This window comes from Bison bison, unplaced genomic scaffold (assembly GCF_000754665.1).
Source record: "Bison bison bison isolate TAMUID 2011002044 unplaced genomic scaffold, Bison_UMD1.0 scf7180017864080, whole genome shotgun sequence".
In the NCBI taxonomy this organism is placed as follows: Eukaryota; Metazoa; Chordata; class Mammalia; order Artiodactyla; family Bovidae; genus Bison; species Bison bison.
In genome coordinates, this window is record NW_011494652.1 from 4,991,134 (window position 1) to 5,011,279 (window position 20,146).

General features: G+C 49.7%; 2 protein-coding genes across 4 annotated transcripts in view; one reads left to right on the top strand and one right to left on the bottom strand.

Annotated features, from left to right (window-relative positions):
* Positions 1–5,714: 5,714 nt before the first annotated feature.
* Positions 5,715–19,494, bottom strand: CCS (copper chaperone for superoxide dismutase). 3 transcript variants are annotated; one of them, XM_010837740.1, is made up of 8 exons: positions 19,345–19,494; positions 18,916–18,988; positions 11,663–11,800; positions 11,271–11,448; positions 10,639–10,699; positions 6,410–6,487; positions 6,235–6,338; positions 5,715–6,111 (listed from the first exon to the last, which is right to left on the bottom strand). In XM_010837740.1, exons 1-8 carry the CDS (start codon positions 19,381–19,383, stop codon positions 5,730–5,732), a joined length of 1,053 nt encoding a protein of 350 aa, XP_010836042.1. In that variant the 5' UTR covers positions 19,384–19,494; the 3' UTR covers positions 5,715–5,729. The 3 variants fall into 3 exon arrangements, with proteins under 3 accessions (XP_010836042.1, XP_010836043.1, XP_010836044.1); XM_010837741.1 differs by having other exon boundaries at positions 5,831–6,154; XM_010837742.1 differs by lacking the exons at positions 5,715–6,111; positions 6,235–6,338; positions 6,410–6,487; positions 11,271–11,448 and adding exons at positions 6,502–7,130; positions 8,399–8,580 and having other exon boundaries at positions 19,345–19,476.
* Positions 19,495–19,619: 125 nt separating this feature from the next.
* Positions 19,620–20,146, top strand: part of CCDC87 (coiled-coil domain containing 87) — a 3,246-nt gene continuing 2,719 nt past the window's right edge. The window contains exon 1 of the mRNA XM_010837743.1: positions 19,620–20,146. This exon is cut by the window's right edge and continues 24 nt beyond it. Coding sequence (XP_010836045.1) covers positions 19,636–20,146 — 511 coding nt within the window. The 5' untranslated portion in view covers positions 19,620–19,635.

A 20,146-nucleotide genomic window follows, 5' to 3' on the forward strand; every position in this document is an offset into this window, starting at 1 on the left:
TCCTTTGCTTTTCGCTTCTGTTCTTTTCACAGCTATTTGTAAGGCCACCTCAGACAGCCATTTTGCTTTTTTGCATTTCTTTTCCATGGGGATGGTCTTGATCCCTGTCTCATGTACAATGTCATGAACCTCATTCCATAGTTCATCAGGCAGTCCATCTATCAGATCTAGGCCCTTAAATCTATTTCTCACTTCCACTCTAGAATCATAAGGGATTTGATTTAGGTCATACCTGAATGGTCTAGTGGTTTTCCCTACTTTCTTCAATTTAAGTCTGAATTTGGCAATAAGGAGTTCATGGTCTGAGCCACAGTCACCTCCTGGTCTTGTTTTTGCTGACTGTATAGAGCTTCTCCATCTTTGGCTGCAAAGAATATAATCAATCTGATTTCGGTGTTGACCATCTGGTGATGTCCATGCACAGAGTCTTCTCTTGTGTTGTTGGAAGAGGGTGTTTGTTATGACCAGTGGGTTGCAATTTTTAGCTAAAATGTATAATTTTTGTTAAGTCTGTAAACAGTTATAGAGTAATTTCACTGTATAAGACTTATCAGGAAGTTTGTTGTGAAGTTTACATTTAGGTCAGGGGTCTGTGGTAGTTAAGAATATTAAACAAATATACAAATGCAACTTTTTTAAAGTTTGAGGGAATTTAAGTTGCAAATGGGTATGATTTTAGGAGTCCAATGTAGTCTGCCAGCATTTATCAAAGAAAAGGTGAAGATAATAACTCTTATTTTACTAGATTTATAAACAGATCAATAAACCTTGTAGAGTTAAAGCCTTAAGGAAACTAGGCTTTAAGTGTGTTACTTTAATGTGATTGAATAGTAACTGTATTAGTTTCCCGTGGATGCTGTAACAAAACCTGGGTCGGTTAAAACAATAGAATGTGATGTGGCAAGGGCTTCCTGGTGGCTCAGCGCTAAAGAATCCACCTGACAATGCGGGAGACACCGGTTTGACCCTAGTCTGGGAAGATCCTACACAGCAAGGAGCAACGAAGCCCATGAACCACAGCTACTGAGTCTGTGCTCTAGAAGCTGGGGACTGTGACCACTGAGCCCATGCACCCTACAGCACTCAGCAACATGCAGGAGAAGCCCCCGCTCGCTGCGATAGAGAAAAGCCCATGTGGCAACGAAGACCCAGTACAGCCAGTAAATAAATTATATGTCAAAAAAGCTATTCTTTCACAGTTCTGCAGGCTGAAAGTCCAAAATTAGTAGCACTGGGCTGAAATCAAGTGTCAGCAGGGCCTTGTTCCTTTAAGACTAAGAGAGAAACCATTGCTCGCTTCTTCCAGCTGTTGTAGCTTCCGGTGGTTGCTGGCATCCTTAGGAATCCCTCTAGTCTCCAGGGTCAACATCATTAAATTTCTCTCAGGACTTCCCTAGTGGTCTAATGGTTAAGGCTCCACACTTCCATTGCAGGGGGTGAGAGTTCAATCTCTGCTCAGGGAGCTAAGATCCTACATGCTCTGCAGTGGGGGGAAAAAAAAAACAACTTGCTAGGCCTTCTTGTAAGAATACAGGTGCTTACATTTAGGGCCTATCCAGATCATCCAGGATAACCTCATCTCAAAATCTGTAATTCAGCCATATCTGCCAAGATCCTTTTCTCCAATAAGGTAATATAGCATCCAGAGATTAAGACCTGATAATCTGGAGGGCCATTATGAGCCAATCGCAGTAACTTGACAAAAAAGCATAATCACAGTCTCTTCATGTCCACTAAAACCACTAAAATGCATAATAGACACAGTGACAGGATTCTATCCTGCTGATATTGTTAGTTGTATTATTAAGCAATTAGACCCAGGAACCCAGAGCACTTTCCTCTTTGCCTCAAAGCTGAGCCCTCTCTCTGTATTGGTGCTTCCCTCATCTGAATTTTTAGTTATTATCTGCTCTTTCTCTCTGGCTAAGACACCTCAAGTCCTTTTCGGAAATAGGTGCCTTGTATGTATTTAAATTAGAGGGGAAGGGACTTCCCTGATGGTTCAGTGGCTGAGACGCCATGCTCACAAAGCAAGGGGCTGGGGTTCGATCCCTGGTCAGGGAACTAGATCCCATGTGTCACAACTAAAGATCCCAAGTTCCCCAACTAAATAAATCCAGTGCAGCAACCACATAAATAAATAAAAAGCTAACAGCAGTAGCAATTCCCGGTAACTAGAAAAATTCTTTACAGTAAATAAAAACTAGAGGTGAAGATTTGGGGGGCTAGAGGATGGTTCTGACCTCTACTGCAACACATCATTCCAATTTTTTTTTTAGGGGGGTGGGTGTGCCCTAGGGCATGCAAGATCTTAGTTCCTGAACCAGGGATTGAACCTGGGCCATGACAGTGAAAGTGCCGAGTCCTAATCACTGTACCACCAGGGAATATCCCGAGCTAACCAGTTTTTATAACTTGCAACTAGTAGTTCTCAAACTTTAGTGTGCTTCAAAATCACATACAAGGCATTAAAAATTTTTTTATTGAAGTTCAGTTGCTTTATAATGTTGTATTATTAATAGTTTGTGCTGTGCAGCAAAGTGAATCCGTTATACATGCGGATGCATACATGCTCAATTGTTCAGTCCTGTTTGACTCTTTTCGACCCCGTGGACTGTAGCCCTCCAGGCTCCTCTGTTCATGGGATTCTCCAGGCAAGAATACTGGAGTGGGTTGCCATTCCCTTCTCTAGGGGATCTTCCCAACCCAGGGATTGAACCTGCTTCTTCTGCATTGGCAGGCAGACCTAACCACCGGACCTCCAAGGAATTCCCTGCAAACTTATAACAAGTGACTCTTGCTTTTCATACTTTATAATGAGAACCAATATAGCCTTAACGCCAGAGTACCTGGGTCTGAATCTAGATCTGGCCATGTCTAGCTGTGTGATCTTGGGCAAGTTGCATAATCACTCTGTGTTTCTCTTTTCTCATCTGTAACTTGGGACAATAACAGAACCTACTAGGAATTCCCTGGCGGTCCACTGGTTAGGACTCCACCCTTTCATTGCTAAGATCCCATAAGCCGTAAGGTGTGGCTAAGAAAAATAAAGAAGATTTATTATTATTATTTTATTTATTTATTAAGAAAATATAGCAGAATCTACCTTGTGGTTTTGTCATGAGGATTCAATGAATTACCGCATGTAAAGTGTTCAGGATAGAACCTGGCACTTAATCATCATTATATAGGTATTAGCTAATATGACTAAGTTTTCTTTTCTTTTTTGTGAGGTAAGAAGTGGATTTATTTAGAGAGAAACACACTTCCCACACAGAGTACAGGCCATCTCAGAAGGTAAGAGGTCAAACTTTAACCCCACTTGGACTTGAACCCCACAGTCTTTTTAAAATTAGAATCACTCACCTGGGGTAAATTTTCCTTTTTAAGTAAGTTTAAAAGTGAGTTAAAGAACAGTATTTGGTTAATGATAGAACAGATGGTTTGTGAACACAGCAGAAGTTGGGAGATAACACAAAAATGCCTGAATTTGGCAAAGATTTTCCAACTGGACCAGGAAGTTGGAAGCCTCCCTGGTGGCTCAGACAGTAAAGAACCTGCCTGCAATGCAGGAGAGCATTGGTTTGGGAATCAATCCCTGGTTTGGGAAGATCCCCTGGAGAAGGAAATGGCAACACACTCCAGTATTCTTGCCTGGAGAATCCCATGGACAGAGGAGCCTGGACGGCCAGTCCATGGGGTTGCAGAGAGTCAGACATGACTGATTAACACTTTCACTTTCCAGCTGTGCTCCCTAGAGCTCCAGGGCTTTGGGGGAGCTTAGTCACAACTAAGCAGCTTTGGTTGTAGTTCCACTTCTGCTTTACAGATGCGGTTTCAAGGTATTTGAACAGTATTCTGTGATTTAAAAACAAAGTTCAAAGTTTGAAAACCACACAGCTGAGAATTTCAAGGAGAGAAAAGCTAATGGGAATACTGATCCCTTAGGAGTAGAAACAGAGTGGCAGGGGATGGTGAGCAGCTTAGCCATAAATGGGTGAAACTAGCTAGAATTCCAGATGAAGGTGAGAGGAGGCCAGGGGTTGGCTGTGGGTAGAGTCCAGGAGGACATTCTGCAATGATTCTGAGGTGGAGAAACACAGCCTGGGCCTAGGCTTAAAAGGACTTGGTTCCCCAGGAACCAAAGAAAGCTGGAAAGCAACCAATGTAGATTTGTTGAGAAAGAACAGGGCTAGAGGCAGAGCCAGCAGCCTTGATGGGGAAACAGGCAGGGCCTGGGGAATGGGAGCAGAGCCAGGCACATCTAAGCCAAGGCCAACAGACTGTGAAACCACCCACCCAGCTCCAAGCAGTCTGTGTAAGGGGCAAAGTTTGCACCCTGCCAGCCTAGCTACCTGGGCACGAAAGCAGCTTTGTCATGGATAAGCAAGAGAGACACAGTCCAGTGGGGGCAGGTGGGCAGAACAGATGAGTGGGGAGCCCCAGAGTTCCTGGCCTCATACACCGGTCCTTGGATGTTGGCCATCTGTGTGAGACAGGAGCTTGGCTCAGTCTGCCTCTAGGCACCCCACGGAGCCTCAGATTCACCACCACTGCTCCCTTAACCTACCGTGTGCCAGGCCCTGTGCCAAGCACTTTATTTATTCCATTAATTAAGAGTCTTTTACTCGTGAATAAAGAAATCAACTCAAGCCAGATTTTAAAAAAATAGGTGGTGATGCATTGGAAGGGATACAGAACTGTCTCTTGACTTCCAGGTAGCTGGCCTCAGGGAAGGACCAGACTGGGGACTCTGGAGCATCTGGCATTCTCCTGCGATTCTTAGGTTCTTCCTGTGAATCTGCCTTATTCCTCCTCCCCAGCAGATCAATCAGCTTTTTCTGATGTTCAGTCCCTAAGGCAGGGAGAAGGAATGAAGCGGCTGGGCCAAAGCGGAAACAATGCTCAATTGTGAATGTGTCTGGTGGTGACAGGAAAGTCTGATGCTGTAAAGAACAATATTGCCTAGGGACCTGGAATGTTAGGTCCATGAATCAAGGTAAATTGGATGTGGTCAAGCAGATGGCCAGCATGAACATCAACATCTTAGGGAATCAGTGAACCAAGCTCCAGTACTTTAGCCACTTGATACAAAGAGCCGACTCATTGGAAAAGACCCTGATGCTGAGAGATTGACAGCAAAAGGAAAAGAGGGCTGCAGAGGATGAGATAGCTGTTGTCTCATCGGCATCATAGCATAGATATGCACAGATAGCATCATCGACTCAATGGACATAAATCTGAGCAAACTCCAGGAGACAGTGAAGGGCAGGGGAGACCTGGCATGCTGCAGTCCATGGGGTCACAAAGAGTCAGACATGACTTGGGACTGAACAGTGACAAAGGCAGGGAGAAAAGGCCCACCCACAGCTCCCATACGCTCAGGGGGAAACTAAAGCTGGATCTGCTTTGATTTCTTCAGGAAAGCAAGGCCCTGAATGGGTCAGGTGTCCATCTTGGTTCCAACTGGCCATAGTGAAGGGAGAGGGGTCAGGCCACAAACAGAAATACGTCTGCTATGGTCTTTCGCTGTTACCCTGAGGAAAAGGAAGTGGCCCTCAGGAACTGTGTGGATTTTCTCTTCTTTTCTTTTTGGCCGTTCCATGCGCATGCAAACTTCCCTGACCAGGAATCAAAACCATGCCCCCTGCAGTGGAAGCATGGAGTCTTAACCACTGGACCACTGGGTAGTCCCAGAACTGTGTGGATTTGAATCCAGTTTTCTTTGCCTACAAAGCCAAGAGGTGGCCCTCAACAGGGAGGACAGAGGCAGAGGGACTGTGTTTACTAAGCCCATTAAGGGAGGAGGGGACACAGACAAAACGCAAAGTTCCATGTGAAAATAAAACTTTAATTTGCCAAGGGAAGAGCAAGCAACCCTTTGAGATCAAACATAGCCTGCACACTGGTTCTCCCAGGACTGGGTGAGCAGGGCCTCCCTCTGGAAGTGGACGGTGCTCAGCAGGGAGGACGGTGACAGACCCGAGGCGGAGGCTGCGCTCAGAGGTGGGCAGGGGGCTGGGCAGGCTCCTTCCGTCCCTGGCCAGCGATGGGCCGGCCCCGCTCCTCCCAGATGGTGAGGCCATCACAGGAGCAGATCTGCTTGGGGTTCTGGAAGAGGCCAGCAGAGCGTGCGATGATGCCACAGGCCAACCTGCAGAAGAGCGTGGGGTCGAACTGAGCACCCACCAGGACCCTCCAGGTCTCTGTGTACACCGCAGGCAGAGCACTCACCTCTCTCCTGAGTTTCCTGTGATCCTGGACAAGGGATGCCCGCCCCGGCCCAGGTCATCTTCTCCCTCATCGATGACCAGGCTTCGGCCAATCACATCCCACACCTTTGAGGGGAGACAACAGCCTCAGACATTGGATCTGTTAGGAAAGGTCCCTGCCTTCTCCTCCACCTCACCTTCAGCTGCTCGTCCTCAATCCTGAAGACAGCTCGGCCATCCTCATCGGCACGGACATTCCCCAGGTCTCCGCGGTGCTGCAGTGAGAGCCGGGGGAAGAGGGCATGTGGGACACGGCAGCTGACTTCTGGCTTCCCAGTGTCTGATTCCCCGTCCCCAGGGTACCAGTGTCCTCCTACAGGTTCAGTCTGGTAGGATGAAGGGACAGCCCAGGACACACAGAAGGCAACTGGACTCTCTCCCCCTGGAACTAAAATCCTGGGTCGGGTGATGGCACACTGGACATAGCCAGTGGCCCTCTTCCTAGGAAGTCACGCCACTACCCAGCCTGCTTTCCCCTAGGAGGCATCTGCCCATTGTGCATCCCAGCCTCAGAATGCTTCCTGCTTCTTTGTAAGCCCAGTTCTCCAGCCTCCCGATGACTCTGTCAGCCCCTGGCAGTCTGCAGTTCCCCTGCACTTAAGTTGGCCAAGCTTGGCTTCTCGACCATCAGAGGCAGCCAGCATCCCTTCCCTGATGTCCAGCCTCCAGGAACAGAGAGAAGAAACACAGGAGCAGAGGGCATATCCTGCCCCCAAGACTGTTTCTGCCCACCTTTCCTCTTGAAGGTATAAAAATGTGCTAACACAGCTACTGGGGGCTTCCCTGGTGGCTCAGTGGTGAAGAATCTGCCTCCCAGTGAAGGAGAAATGGGTTCGATCCTTGGGTTGGCAAGATCTCCTGGAGAAGGAAATGGCAACTGATTCCAGTATTCTTGCCTGGGAAATCCCATGGACAGAGGAGCCTGGCGGGCTACAGTTTGTACAAAGAGTCGGTCTCGACTTAGTGACTAAAATAACAACAACACAGCTACTGAGCACCTCCTACGTCAGACACCCTCTGCCAGGTGGGATTTGGGGGTTGGGGATGCGTACGTGGTCAAACACCCTCAGGGGTCTGGAACACTGTGGGGAGCCAGACATGGAGCAGACTAGTGGCTGCAAAGCACAGGGTTACAACAGTGAGTGTGCTTCCCTGTGACAAGACTACTGGAGAGTCACAGTAGGATCTGTGCAAATAAATCGTCCCCAACCTGACACTTTGGGCAGAAGGATCCCTGCCAACATGGACTGGTACTCATGGCCTTGCCTTGGGCTGGTCACAAAGGATGTTGCCACGTGATGGGGCTGATGAGCAAGCGGCGAGAAGAGCCACCTCTGCTTTATCTTGTTTCCCTGGGGGACCTCTGTTGCCGACACCTGGCACTTTTTGCTGCACCTGGTGTTGGGGCCTTTTGTGGTGGGAAGGTAAAGGATGGGGAGGAGTTTATAGGACCAGACAGAGGATGCGAGCGCCCGGTGTGTGGCTCAGAGGTATCATCAGGCAGTGGTGGCACCGAATGTCACACCACGCAGCCACGTGGGATCTGTACCCTCGGGGACTGGGGAGCCAAGAAGGGTTTCAGGAGGGGTGTGACATGGTTACCCCATGCTTTGGAGCAATTTCTCAAATGCAGCGCACGGAGAGGGAGGGGAAGGACTGGAGCGGGGCAGGGGGAGGGCGGAAGGAAGCATGGAAACCAGCTAGGAGACGTGCAAAGGGACAACCAGGCTTGGATATAAATCCCCTCACTGAATTCACTTCCATTTGGGCAAAACCAGATGCTGAAATCCCAAAGGAACATGCCAGTCACCATGGTGGCTTGGTTATGGAGCCCTTGCTCAAGTTTTCCTCCGTCTGTACAAGGGCTTGGGTACAATGGAGCAGCTGGCACCAGACCCTTCAGATGCCCTACCCCTAGCAGGCCCAGGCCAAGGCAAGGTAGTCTCTTGCCCTTCGAAACTCCACTTCCTCCCAGAACCCAGTCTCGAGGGTTCATGCCTCCGGGGCTCGCTCTGTGGGGCGGCCCCGTGCTGAACCTCTGCTCCCACTCTCCCCACTTCACCTGCTCAGCACCTTTCAAGGCTCATGAGGAAGACAGCCTTGAAGGAGCGCCCCCGGATTCACACCTGCTGAGTGTGGGCTGGACCAGGCATCACCTCCGAGCTGAGGTTTCAAAAGGAGTGTGGCTGGGGTCTTGGACGCCTTCTCTCTCTGGCTCTGAGGACAGGCAGCTGCAGTGCTGTGTGCTGCCCTAGGGAAAGGCTCATGGGGCACAGGACTGAGGTCTCTGGCCGACACCCAGCGAGGCCTGCCAATAGCAACATGCACAAGTGTGGAAGTGGGTCTTCCCCAAATCAGGCCTTGAGAGACACTCAGCCAGAAGCTCCAACTAGGCTGTGTCCAGATTCCTGCCCCAGAGAAACTGTGAGATGACAAATGCTTGCTGTTTTAAACCCCTAAATTTGGGGAGTCCCTGGCGGTCCAGTGGTTAGGACTTGGTGCTTTCACTGCCAAGGGCCCCAGTTTAATCCCTGGTTGGGGAATTAAGATCCTGCAAGCCTCGCGCCACTAACAAAAAACCAAAACTCTTATGTTTAAAGTAATTTGATTCTCAGCAATAGATAACTGACGCAGGGAACACAAGCATGGCGCTATGCAATGGACCCCATAGAAAGGCTTCCTCAGCTCCCTAGGGGGTGGCGGGTGAGAAGTAAAAACTTTTGACTGTTAGAAATGTAACAGAGCAGTCAGAAGTCCAAAAAAGAGAGAATTATCACTTACATGAATTAAGAAACACACACCACATTTTCACTTGTTTGCCCTGGTACTGAATTCGCAAGGAGGGAACACACCACCACAAGTGGAAGAGATGGAATTAGGCGTATGTCGATGGGCCATTAAGAAATATCCCCAGGTGGCAGGAGGAGGAGAGCAAAGCTATCGAGTCAGCGAGGAGTGAAGCTGAGCCTGACCTCACACGCTCCCAGAGGACCACCTCCTGAGACAGAGCTCTTTTTCCCCCTTCTTCTTCTTTCTCCAAGCTCCCCTCCTTCCCTCCCTCCCTGCCCAGTAAGTAAAAAAAAAAAAAAAAGAAATATCCCCAGGAGAGAAGGCGGTCCTCCTGGACAACACCCAGGACCTCTCTTAACATTCACTAAGCACTCTAACAAAGATAAGCAGGCCGCAGTCCCTCGTAGGTGTTTAATGACACTGTTTTTCCTTTTTTGGTCACACTGAATGGTTTGCAGGATCTTAGTTCCCCAACCAGGGATCGAACCCATGCCCCCTGAAGCAGAAATGTAGAGTCCTAACAACTGGACCGTCAGGGAATTCCCCTGATGACACTTTTAAGGTCTGCACTGATTTATTTTTACAAGGATCCTTCTCTTGGAGCTAGAAGTACTGGTTTCTGTGGCAGTATCGTTTCTTGTTCAAAATAAATCTACTTGAATTACATGAATGACGTCTTGATTTTCTTCAAAATAATGGAGAAGGGCCAGGGGTGTAGATGGAATGGGGACTGGCCACAAGCTGGCAACTGTTAAAGCTGGGTGACAGGGACACAGGGGTTTTGGACCCTAGTCTGTCCACTTCAGAACATGTTTGAAATCATGTTCTGTGATAGATTAAAATGTTAAAAATAAATTAAATTTACTTAAGGGGGAAAAAAAATCAGCCAGTTTAAATCAAAACATTGAGTAACTAGCAGAACAAGAAGGACTCAGATAAGGCAAAAATCATTAAGGTGGCATGTGACTCATAGCCGAGGGGGGCCAATTCTCTGGTGTAAAATGAAAGTCCAGGGCCAGGAGCTGCAGAGTCAGGAATGGCCTTTTTAAAAAATTATTATTATTTGGCTGTGCCAGGTCTTAGTTGCAGCACGAGGGATTTTTAGTTGCAGCATGTGAGATCTGGTTCCCTGACCGGGATTGAACCCAAGCCCCCTGCATTGGGAGCCCGGAATCTTAGCCCTTGGACATCCAGGAAAGTCCCAGGAACAGCCGTTTTACTTAAGGTAAAACCTTTAACTTCCACACCATCACCTTCTCTGGGAAGCTCTCTCCCACAGCCTGTGCCCTTCGGACTGGATCTGGAGCTTGCTCCGGGTTCCCAGGGCCTCCCGGAGGCTCCTGCAAAGATGTTCTGGCTATGCTGCAACCACAGAGTTCTAAGTGTCTCCCTCGCCAGGCTGTGAGACGGGGTCAGGCCTTGAGCACAGGAAGTGCCTATAAATGTTTCTAACCCAAACAAAATAAAGTGAGGGAGAAAGACTCCCCCCAAATGGAATCACACTCTCAGGCTCCAAGAGCTGCCTGCCCTGCCTCTGAGATCTCGGGTTCTCTCCCAGCCCAAGATCAACACTTACCCGTTCAGAGTCCTGGGGGCCCCCATGGGACATTCCATCAGGGTTAAAGTGGTCCCCACAGCTAAGAAGAAAAGATAGCAGGTAGGCAGTGAAACAGCTCACGGACCAGGTGATCCATCCTTTTACTTTAACTACATTTGTTCCATTCATTGACTCATTCATTCATTCATCCACTCATTCAACAAATGGACCCACTCTGTACCAGGCTCTGGGTTGAGATCAGTAAGAAGAATCAGTCATGGGACCTGTCCTCAGCAGGCCTCCAGGGTAAACATGGGTGAGTAAATACTAATTGCAGCATGATAAACACCATGACACTCGCGGAGAACTGATCCTCCCATGTTCAGGAGTCACCTTCCATTTGGGAGCTAGGAGCAGGAGTGTCAAGGTCAGATTTTGGTTCAAATTCCCACTCTGTCATTAACATGCTCTAGGGCTTTTGACAAGTCATGTAACCTTTCTGAGCCTCAGTTTTCTCATGTGTAGACTGGGCTTGTGTGTATACGCCTCCCAGGGTACTTGTGAGGACCATATGTGAATGTATGTGTAAAAAGCTGAGTATAGCCCCCTGTGCACAGTGGGTGCACAACCAGGGCAATGAGGATGCTCCAGGGAGGTTCCAGAGGACTCACCTGTTGCAGTTCCTCGTGAGGTCCCCGAACTGATGGACGTGGAGTCCATGCAGCCCAGGCTGCAGGCCATCAATGGTCCCCTCGATTAGGCAGCGCTCAGGGGTCAGCTGCAGGAAGCGCACCACTCCCTGCACAGGGCCAGGCCCCCCGAGAATGGCCACGGCTGCCCCTAAATTCTCTGTAAGGTATCAGACACCAGGGCTGGCTTGCCACCTCACCCAGCCCCACCCGTTCATCAGCTTGGAAAGGGCAGGGAGAGAGCCCCATGTAACCTTCACATGGTCCCCGAAGCCTCTCCAACCCAAAGCCCCCAGATCCTATGGTTGGTTAGAGCTGTACCACACCCAGGCCACCTCCCTCCCAGAGAGTCCAAGGCCATAGTGGTTACTCACGCAACAGGCCACTGCCCATGCCCTTGAGGACCGCCTGCCTCCCAGTGCCTTCTAGAAGGGCCTGCACCTCCTGGCTGGGCAGGGTGGTCTGCACCAGGACCATCTGGTTCTCCAACTGCACCTCCACACTTTGGATGCCTAGAAGACAGGGGGCAGAGGGCAGCAGAGGGCTAGCACCCCTCTGCTGGGAGCAGGGAAGAAAGAAACAGACGGTGATTCACCATCTCCATCTTCATCACCTTTTTGTGGCCAGAGGCAAGCTCTGAAGCCGCCTTCTAGCTGTAAGGCCCTTAACCTCTCTCTTTTATTTTCCCGGCTGTGCCAAGCAGCATATGGGGTCTTAGCTGCCCAATCAGGGATCAAACCCTCAGGTCCTGCAGTGGAAGATTCAAATCTTAGCCACTGGACCCCCAGGGAAGTCCAGGCCCTTAAACTCTCTGAGCTTGTTTCTTTACAAAGTGAGGATAAAGTCACATTGCCCCCAGGACTGTTGTGAGTTCTTATTTTGTGCCAAGAGTTATTCATCTATGTTTGAAGCATAGATGCATGTGATCATGCTCAGTCACTTCATTTGTGTCCAACTCTTTGCAACCCTATGAACTGTGGCCCATCAGGCTCCTCTGTCCATGGGATTCTCCAGGCAAGAATACTGGAGTGGGTTGCCATGCCCTCCTCTAGAAGATCTTCCCAACCCAAGGGATCGCACTGGCATCTCCTCTATCTCCTGCATTGCAGGTGGATTCTTTACCCACTGAGCCACCTGGGTAGCCCTTTGAAACATAGATAGTTCTTTTAAAAATATTTGAACACAATATCATAAATCAACTGTACTTCAATTTTGAAAAAATAAATGATGAAAAAATGTTTACATAAAAGTGGGCTATCAGGCTTCCCTGGTGGTCCAGTAGTTAAGAATATGCCTTCAATGCAAGGTACACTGGCTTGGTCCCTGGTCTGGGAGGATCCCACATGCCGCAGAGCAACTAAGCCTCTGTGCCACGACTACTGAGCCCACGTGCTCCAACTGCTGAAGCCCAAGCACCTAGAGCCTATGCTCTGCAACAAGAGAAGCCTCTGCAATAAGAAGCCCAAGTACCACAAGAAAGAGTAGCCCACACTCATTGCAACTAGAGAAAGCCTGCAGGCAGCAACAAAGACCCACCACAGCCAAAAAATAAATCTTAAAAAAAGAGTTGGCTATCCATAGTCACAATATTCATGATAGTCAAAAGGTGAAAACAACTCAAAAGCCCATCAAATGATGAATGAATAAACCAAATGTACAGCCATACGATGGTAGACGTTCAGCCATAAAAAGGAATGAAGCACTGATACCTGCCGTGATGTGGATGAACCTTAAAAACATTAAGTGAAAGCCAGTTACCAAGACTACATATTGGATGATGTCACTGTGGATGAAATATCCAGAATGGGTAAATCTACAGAGACTGAAAGTAGATGAGGGGGCAGGAGAACAGGAGGGTGATAGTCGAAGGGTATAATTTCTTTTTTTTTTAAGATTTATTTATTGTATTTTTGGCTGTACTGGGTCTTCAGTGCTGCGCTCGGGCTTTCACTCGTTGTAGTGAGAGGGACCGCTCTCTAGTCGTGGCGCACAGGCGTGGTGCATTGCAGCGGCTGCACTTGTGAAATGCAGGCTCTATGTATCTGGGCTTCAGGTAATCGCGAGCTGTAGGCACCTGGGCTTTAGTAACTGCAGAACGTTGTCTCAATAGTTGTGGCTCATGGGCTTAGTTGCTAAGTGGCATGTGGGATCTTCCCACAGGGACTGAACCCGTGTCCCCTGCATTGTCAGGCAGATTCTTAACCCCTGCACCACCAGGGAAGCCCCTGAAGGGTACACTTTCTTCATGAGGTGATGAAATACAAAAATTGATAGTGGTAATGGCTGCACAACTCTGTGAATATACTAAAAACCACTGAATTGTATACTTTAATGGATGAATTTTATAACACAGGAATTATATCTCAATAAAGCCGGCACACATTAAAAAAAAAGATGGGGCTATCACCATCATTATGAAAGCTAACATTCACTGAGCATGCACTGTGGGCTTTCTCATACTGTACCTGTATTAACACAAGTAACCTTAGGAGTTGAGCACTGTTATCCCCACTTTACAGGTGAGAAAACTGAGCCACAGCGAAGTTAAGAACTTCAAGTTCAGTTAAGAACGCTCCAAGTTCAGTTCAGTTCAGTCATGTCCAACTCTTTGAGACCCCATGTTTCAGCACGCCAGGTCTCCCTGTCCATCACCAACTCCCAGATCTTGCTCAAACTCACTGCACTGTAGTAAATGGAGGGACTCGAACTCATCCCAGGCAGCCTAGCTCCAGCTTCCAAGCACTTCGCCTGGACACTGCTCACCCTGAGAAGCAGCTCCAGCCTCCAGCTTTGGGGCCCCCTCCCCCGTCCTCCTGCGGCAGCTCCCACTTCCCCCACATAACTCAAGCTGTGTGGACTGCAATCCTCTGTGTGGCCCACAAGTGTCAGGTTCAAAAGTCAGTGGCTCTCAACTGCCCTCCAAATCCCTGAGTCACCCTGCTGTGCACACAGCCTGCAGGGTGATTCTGACACACACTCAGCTTAGAGGGCTGTCGGGCCAAGAGAAGGACAAGAAAGGGCTTCTCTTCCATTCAGATCTTCAGGGCTCACAAACCTTTCAAGAGGACATTTGAATTCTGAACCAGAATACAGGGGATGGTTGGGAACTCTGAACATTGACCTCACCTGTGGAGCTTACAAACATCCTGCTCTGATCTTAGTGTGTTTGCTGTTCTGGGTGAGAGTAAAGCCCACCGGAGCCAGGAGCCCTGGGCAGCCCAGCAAACGCAGGTTAAACGAGGCATTTCCCTCTGCTGAGCCAGCGCTCTGTGGACTGAAGGCTAAGCCATCCAACTTCCCTCCATCCTTGGTTTCCCTCTCTCCCCTGCCAGCAAGGGTATAATCATCCCTGAGGCACAGACAAGGAACGTCAGCTGTTCAGATTCCCTCCAACTCGAAGCAACACGGAAATGGTACTGGGAAGAGGCAGCATCCAAGAGGCAGGACTATCTGGCCTGTGTTACAAAAGGTCCCATGGGCTTGCGTCCATAGATCCCAGCCGCATCGGTTGGGGGAGGGGCCGGATTTGTAAACAGACACACCTATATGCTCCCCAGCAAGTACAGGGCAATTCTGCCAGAAGAAAATTCTCCAAAGAACCCAAATGCCATCACTTCACACAACATCTCATACTGGGCCACCTGGCGTGAAGCCTTGGTGCTCTGGGTTCACCCAGAGGTGCTTCTGGGTGCCAAGGGGCTGTAGGGAGAATGGCAGGGAACTCCTGGGGCCTGAGCCTCTAGGGAATGCCACAAACTGTGTGCTCCGCTTTACACACATCAGGATGGTGATACTGTCCTCCTTGGGCAAGTGAAATGAGGCAGGGGGGTTACGCAGCTGGCTCGAGATCACAAAGCTCAGAAGGCAGCCGGTCCAACCCCAAAGCTGACTGTTTGGTCCCTTCGTCCCACAGGAAGTAGAACTGGGCCCCAAAGGACTGACTGTCTGAGGCTCCCAGGGCTCAAAGAAACATGAAGTGCAAGGGATTCACATGCCTATTCAGTCATTTAACAAATGTACACTAAGCACCTCTCATGCGCCCTGTTCAGGGCAGCAGGGATGCAGCAGGGAACAAGTCAGGTGATGTCCCTGCCCCACAGAGCAGCATGTATTCCAGGACAGGAGCATGCATATCAAACACACGCTCAGGGAGATTCGGGTAGTGCAATGTGTGCTCAATGAAGCAGGTCTGAGGGAACAACTCGGGGATGAATACTTAGACAGGCTTGGTCAAGGAAGGTGCAGGGAAAAAGCAAACTAGCCAAGATGGCGTGGTCAGGCCCTTTTGTGAATAATGATTATGTAACAGCTGAGATCACTAACAGCACTGCGCACGTGCGTCACAAGGTACTCGCTTGGCCACGGGCTACTTTTGTTCTGTAAGCATACATAAGCTCCAACTGGAAAGTCCTTGTTGGGGAGGTTATGTTACGTTAGGCTATGTTATCTTATGTCTGCTGCTACAGTTGCAGCACCAGCCAGGAGAGAATAAACAGGTCTGCAGTTCCTTCAGCTCCTTGAGTTTTCTTCCAGCTTCCCTACATGCACCTTGCCTACCATGGGTTCAGTGAACAGCACGCACAGTGAGATACAGAGGGACAGAAGGTCTCTCTGAGCCTTGAAGCAAATGCCTGAATGTAGTCAGGGAAGAACATTCCAGCAGAGGACACAGTCTGGGCAAAGACCCTGAGACAGGAACGACATCTATGTGTCTGAGAAAGGCCAGAGTGGCTGCAGCTGGAGTAAAGAGAAGAATAAGATGTGAAGGTACAAGTGGAGACCAATCAAACAAAGCCCTGCAGACAACAGGAAAGAATCTGGATTTAATTTTAATGCAGGGGAGGCCGCTGGGAGAGGCCACGGAGTATCGTGGTTGAGGGTATGGGCTCTGGAGTTGAAATCCTGGGTCTGCCATGTAGTAGCTGTGTGGCCTTAAGACAACTTACTCAACCTTTCTGTGTTGAGTTTTCTTTTCAGCTTCTGTATCTACAAATGGAGATGATAATACAACCTATTTCAGAGGGCTACTGAAGGCCTAAATGAGTCATCTCACACAGAGCACTTAGAACAGTGCCTGGCCTATGGGAAGCTCTCAATATTATTACTGTTTGAGGATTTTAAGCAGAGCAATGACATCTCTTAAGAGCTGCTTTTCTGCATTGGAAGGGAAGGGCCCCGGTGAGAAGCTCCCTGTGACTGTACATTTCCTGAACTTTTGACGTGGGTCTGAACCAGGAGGGCTGGCTCCCTAGCAGAGTAGCAGTTCAGTCTGGCTGGTGTGGAGTGTGGCCAGGCCCGTATCTGTTTAGCTCAGAGAGGGAGAAAAAACAAGGCCATAGGGGGCTCTAGGGTAGTGATGATAAGGATTCAAGGGAGTGAGCCTTGGGCTGGGAGGGCCTCCCACTTACCCCTAGGAGGAAAGCAGAGCCTTCGTCCCCAAACCCAGGCCTCCTGGAGAGAGCAAATCAACCAACCCATCTCTCTCTCTCCTCTGCATTCTGGGGAGCCAGCCCATGAGAAAGCCAAGCTGATTCCAGTTACCCAGGCTAGGAAACAGAGAGTCACTGGAAGTCTTTATCTGGTCACTAAGAAATCTGCTAACAGCTAGAAACTGCCCTATGTTCAGCAGAAGTCCAGCTGTCTGCTTTCCCAGCAAGAATGTTTTACAGGAGGTAGAGAGCCTAACAGCCTTGGAAATCTGTGGTCAGAACACTCTACTCACAGTGCAATGGTTCGGTTTTCTTGGACCCTCACCCACCACCCTCAAACACACAGTCTAAGCAAACCCAGCTTTAGGATCTCTACCCTCTGTGAAAGTGGCGCTGGGAGCCGCCATGGAGCACTCTGGGGGCTGAGGGCAGACAGCGCCTGGGCGCTCTGTTCTCCATGCGTAAATTCACAGGCAAACACACATGACGAACAACAGGAAACGGTGTTGGAACAATGAGAATCAGCATATTTGCACAGGAAGCTTTGGGAGACGTCATTTCCTATAGTCTGCCTGGAGTGGGGACAAAATTGAACAAACAAGAGGAGTCTGGTGCTGTAGAAAGTGTGAAAGCTGCTAGTTCTCCTCCATCAGGAGAAGTTACTTAAATGAATGAAGCTCCTGCAGAAAATCCAGGACTTGTCAACAGATGCTGTTATGAAGATGGTTGGCTGATCAAGATCACATTCAGTAACCCTTCAGAACTAGATGAACTAATGAGTGAAGAAGCCTATGAGAAATACATAAAATCTATATTGAGTGAAAATGGAACCCCAAAGTAAACCAATTTGAATAACTTTAAACAAAGACGTGTCCCCTCATTCCCCTGCCCAACCAGCTTACCCCCTATAAGCCCTTCCTCTCACAGGTCCTAAGATTCAATGGGCTCTCACTATATGCCAAAGTCCTTTTCTAAAGTGCTTTTACACATATTAACTAATTTACTCTTCTTGATGATTTTCTGGGGTAGCTTCCATTATCTTGCACATATGCCTGAAGAAACAGGCATAAAAAGTAACATGTGGGACTTCCCTGGGGGTCCAGTGGTTAAGAATCCCCCTTCCAGTGCAGGGGACGTGGGTTCAATCCCTGGTCAGGGAACTAAGATTCCACATGCCATAAAGCAACTAAGCCAATGAGCCGCAACGAAAAATTCTGCATGCTGCAACAAAGATCTGAGGCAGTCAGATAAATAAATATTAAAAAAAAAAAAGATAAAGGTCTAAGACTTCCATTTTGGAAAAAAAGAAAAAAAAAGTAACATGCATGAGGCCTTAGTGCCATTAAATGGCAAAGGCGGGATTTGAATCTGAACAGTCTGACTCTGGAACACATACCCCTAACGCCAGCGACATACAACCGCCTGATACAGAGCCAAGCGCCATCAGTCTCAGCTTCAGAAGCAGGAGTTCTTCAAGAACTGCTCTTCCCAGCACAACGCTCAAGTGCTCATTTTACCTGAGGGCAGGGGCTGTGCCTGAAACTCTTGTGAACCCTTCTCCCTAAAAAGCTCCCAGGGTCTGGTCTATACCTGCTGAATCACTGAATAAACCTTTAACAGACTCAAAGACAGGCAGTTCTCCAGGCCATGTTGGTGGCCTTGCCTTCTCAGAGCTTGCTGATCATGCCAGATCAAGGACCTTCCTCATGGTCCGGTGGTTGAGACTCCGCACTTCCACTGCTGGTAACACAGGTTTGATACCTGATTGGGAAAGTTCCACATACCGGGCAGTGTGGGGGAAAAAAAAAATCCAGGGCTACCTGGATAGAACATGGCCAGGGCTGCTGTTTGCTTTGTCAAGATTATGCTGCTTTTCAAGCAAGAACTAACTGTCTATTTTCCAGGGAACACCCTGTAGGGAGACTACTCTCTGCCTACCTCCTTACTTTTCAGGCACCTGAGGTTAAGACACCAGAAAGGCAGGAAGTTAGGGCCAGTAGAAAAATCTGGCAGAGCAGGCCTGAGACCTGCATACTAGACTCCATTTCTGGGTCTCAGTGTGACTCTGAGAACATTCTTTCCTCTCTCCAGGTTTTCATTTCTGTTTCTGTAAACGGGAGCGGGGTAGGCCTAAGAGATTTGCCAACCCCTCCCCGAGGTCTCCGGTTTGCTTTCACAAAAGTTCATCTGGTTCTTACCTGCGATCCCTTGCAGGGACGTGCGCACCGCGTCCACGCAGCTCTGACAGGTCATCTGCACCGCGAACTCCAGCTGCAAGGGTGGCAGGGACGGGCTGATAGGAGCTGGGGAAACTTCTTGCGTGACCCTGTTTCACTACCTCCCCTAGGACCACCCCTAAAGGCCTATAGTAACGCCCCATGTGACCCCTCCTCAAGCGCCTTCTTCACTGTCGCTCACGATCATTCCAGGAGCAACACCCCGTAACATTAACGCCAAGCGTCCTGCTACTCTCACAGTCCAGCCCTGGCCCCAGGCCCCAGTCCAGCCCTGGCCCCAGGCCCCAGCCCAGGTGTCTGCTCCTTCCCTCATTCTCAAGTTAACGATCGCTCTCCAGGGGCCGAAGTTCTCTGCCCTGCGAGGCTCCCACACGAGGCCTCGGCCCTCACCGTGCAGGCAGTCCCGCGGTCCTCCGAGTCCGAAGCCATCCAGGATCCAGCTATCGCCCGAGGGCAGAAACTGAAGAGCCAGCCCAGAGCCGCGCCGTGGGAGGGGGAGGCGGAGCCCCGGAAGCCACTCCTTGCCCCGCCTTCCGGTGCGCGCGCACGCAAGGCTCTGCTCCTTCCCGCATCCACGCGACGGTGGGCAGGGATTGCGCAGGCGCACTTGGGCCCGCTGGCCCCTCGTTACCTTAGTAACCGCTAGAGCCGCCGGCGCTGTCGGCACCGCCTCGTCTTAAGATGGAGCCGTATAAGCTGGACCCCGAATTCCAGCGGATTTACCACCGGTTGCTGCGTCCGTTGTCGCTCTTCCCCCGCAGGACGACACGCACAGCGTCTCAGGAGCACCTCTCGCAGGAGGTCCCGATGCTACTGCCTTTACCGGTTCCACGGCTAACGGCGGAGTTGGTCTGCCGCCAGGTAGCCGAGCGGCTGACCAAAAGCGGCCTGGAGGCGCGGGCGCCTCACAAGGTACGGCTCCGTTTCACCGAGGTCATCCTGGACGAGCTAAAGTGCAGCTGGCAGGAGCCCCCCACCGAACTTGGCATGAGTCACCTGAACAATCAGAGGCTACGAAAGCGGCTCCTGATCTACGTGCTGCTCAGCTGCGAGCAGCTCTTCGTACGCTACCTGCACCTCCAGAAGCTCATGTCGACCTCCGCAGTTGTCTTCACTGAATCAGCCACGCTTACCCGCTTGGCCGCCAGCCTCGCCAGGGACTGCACAGTTTTCCTCACCGGCCCCGACGTCT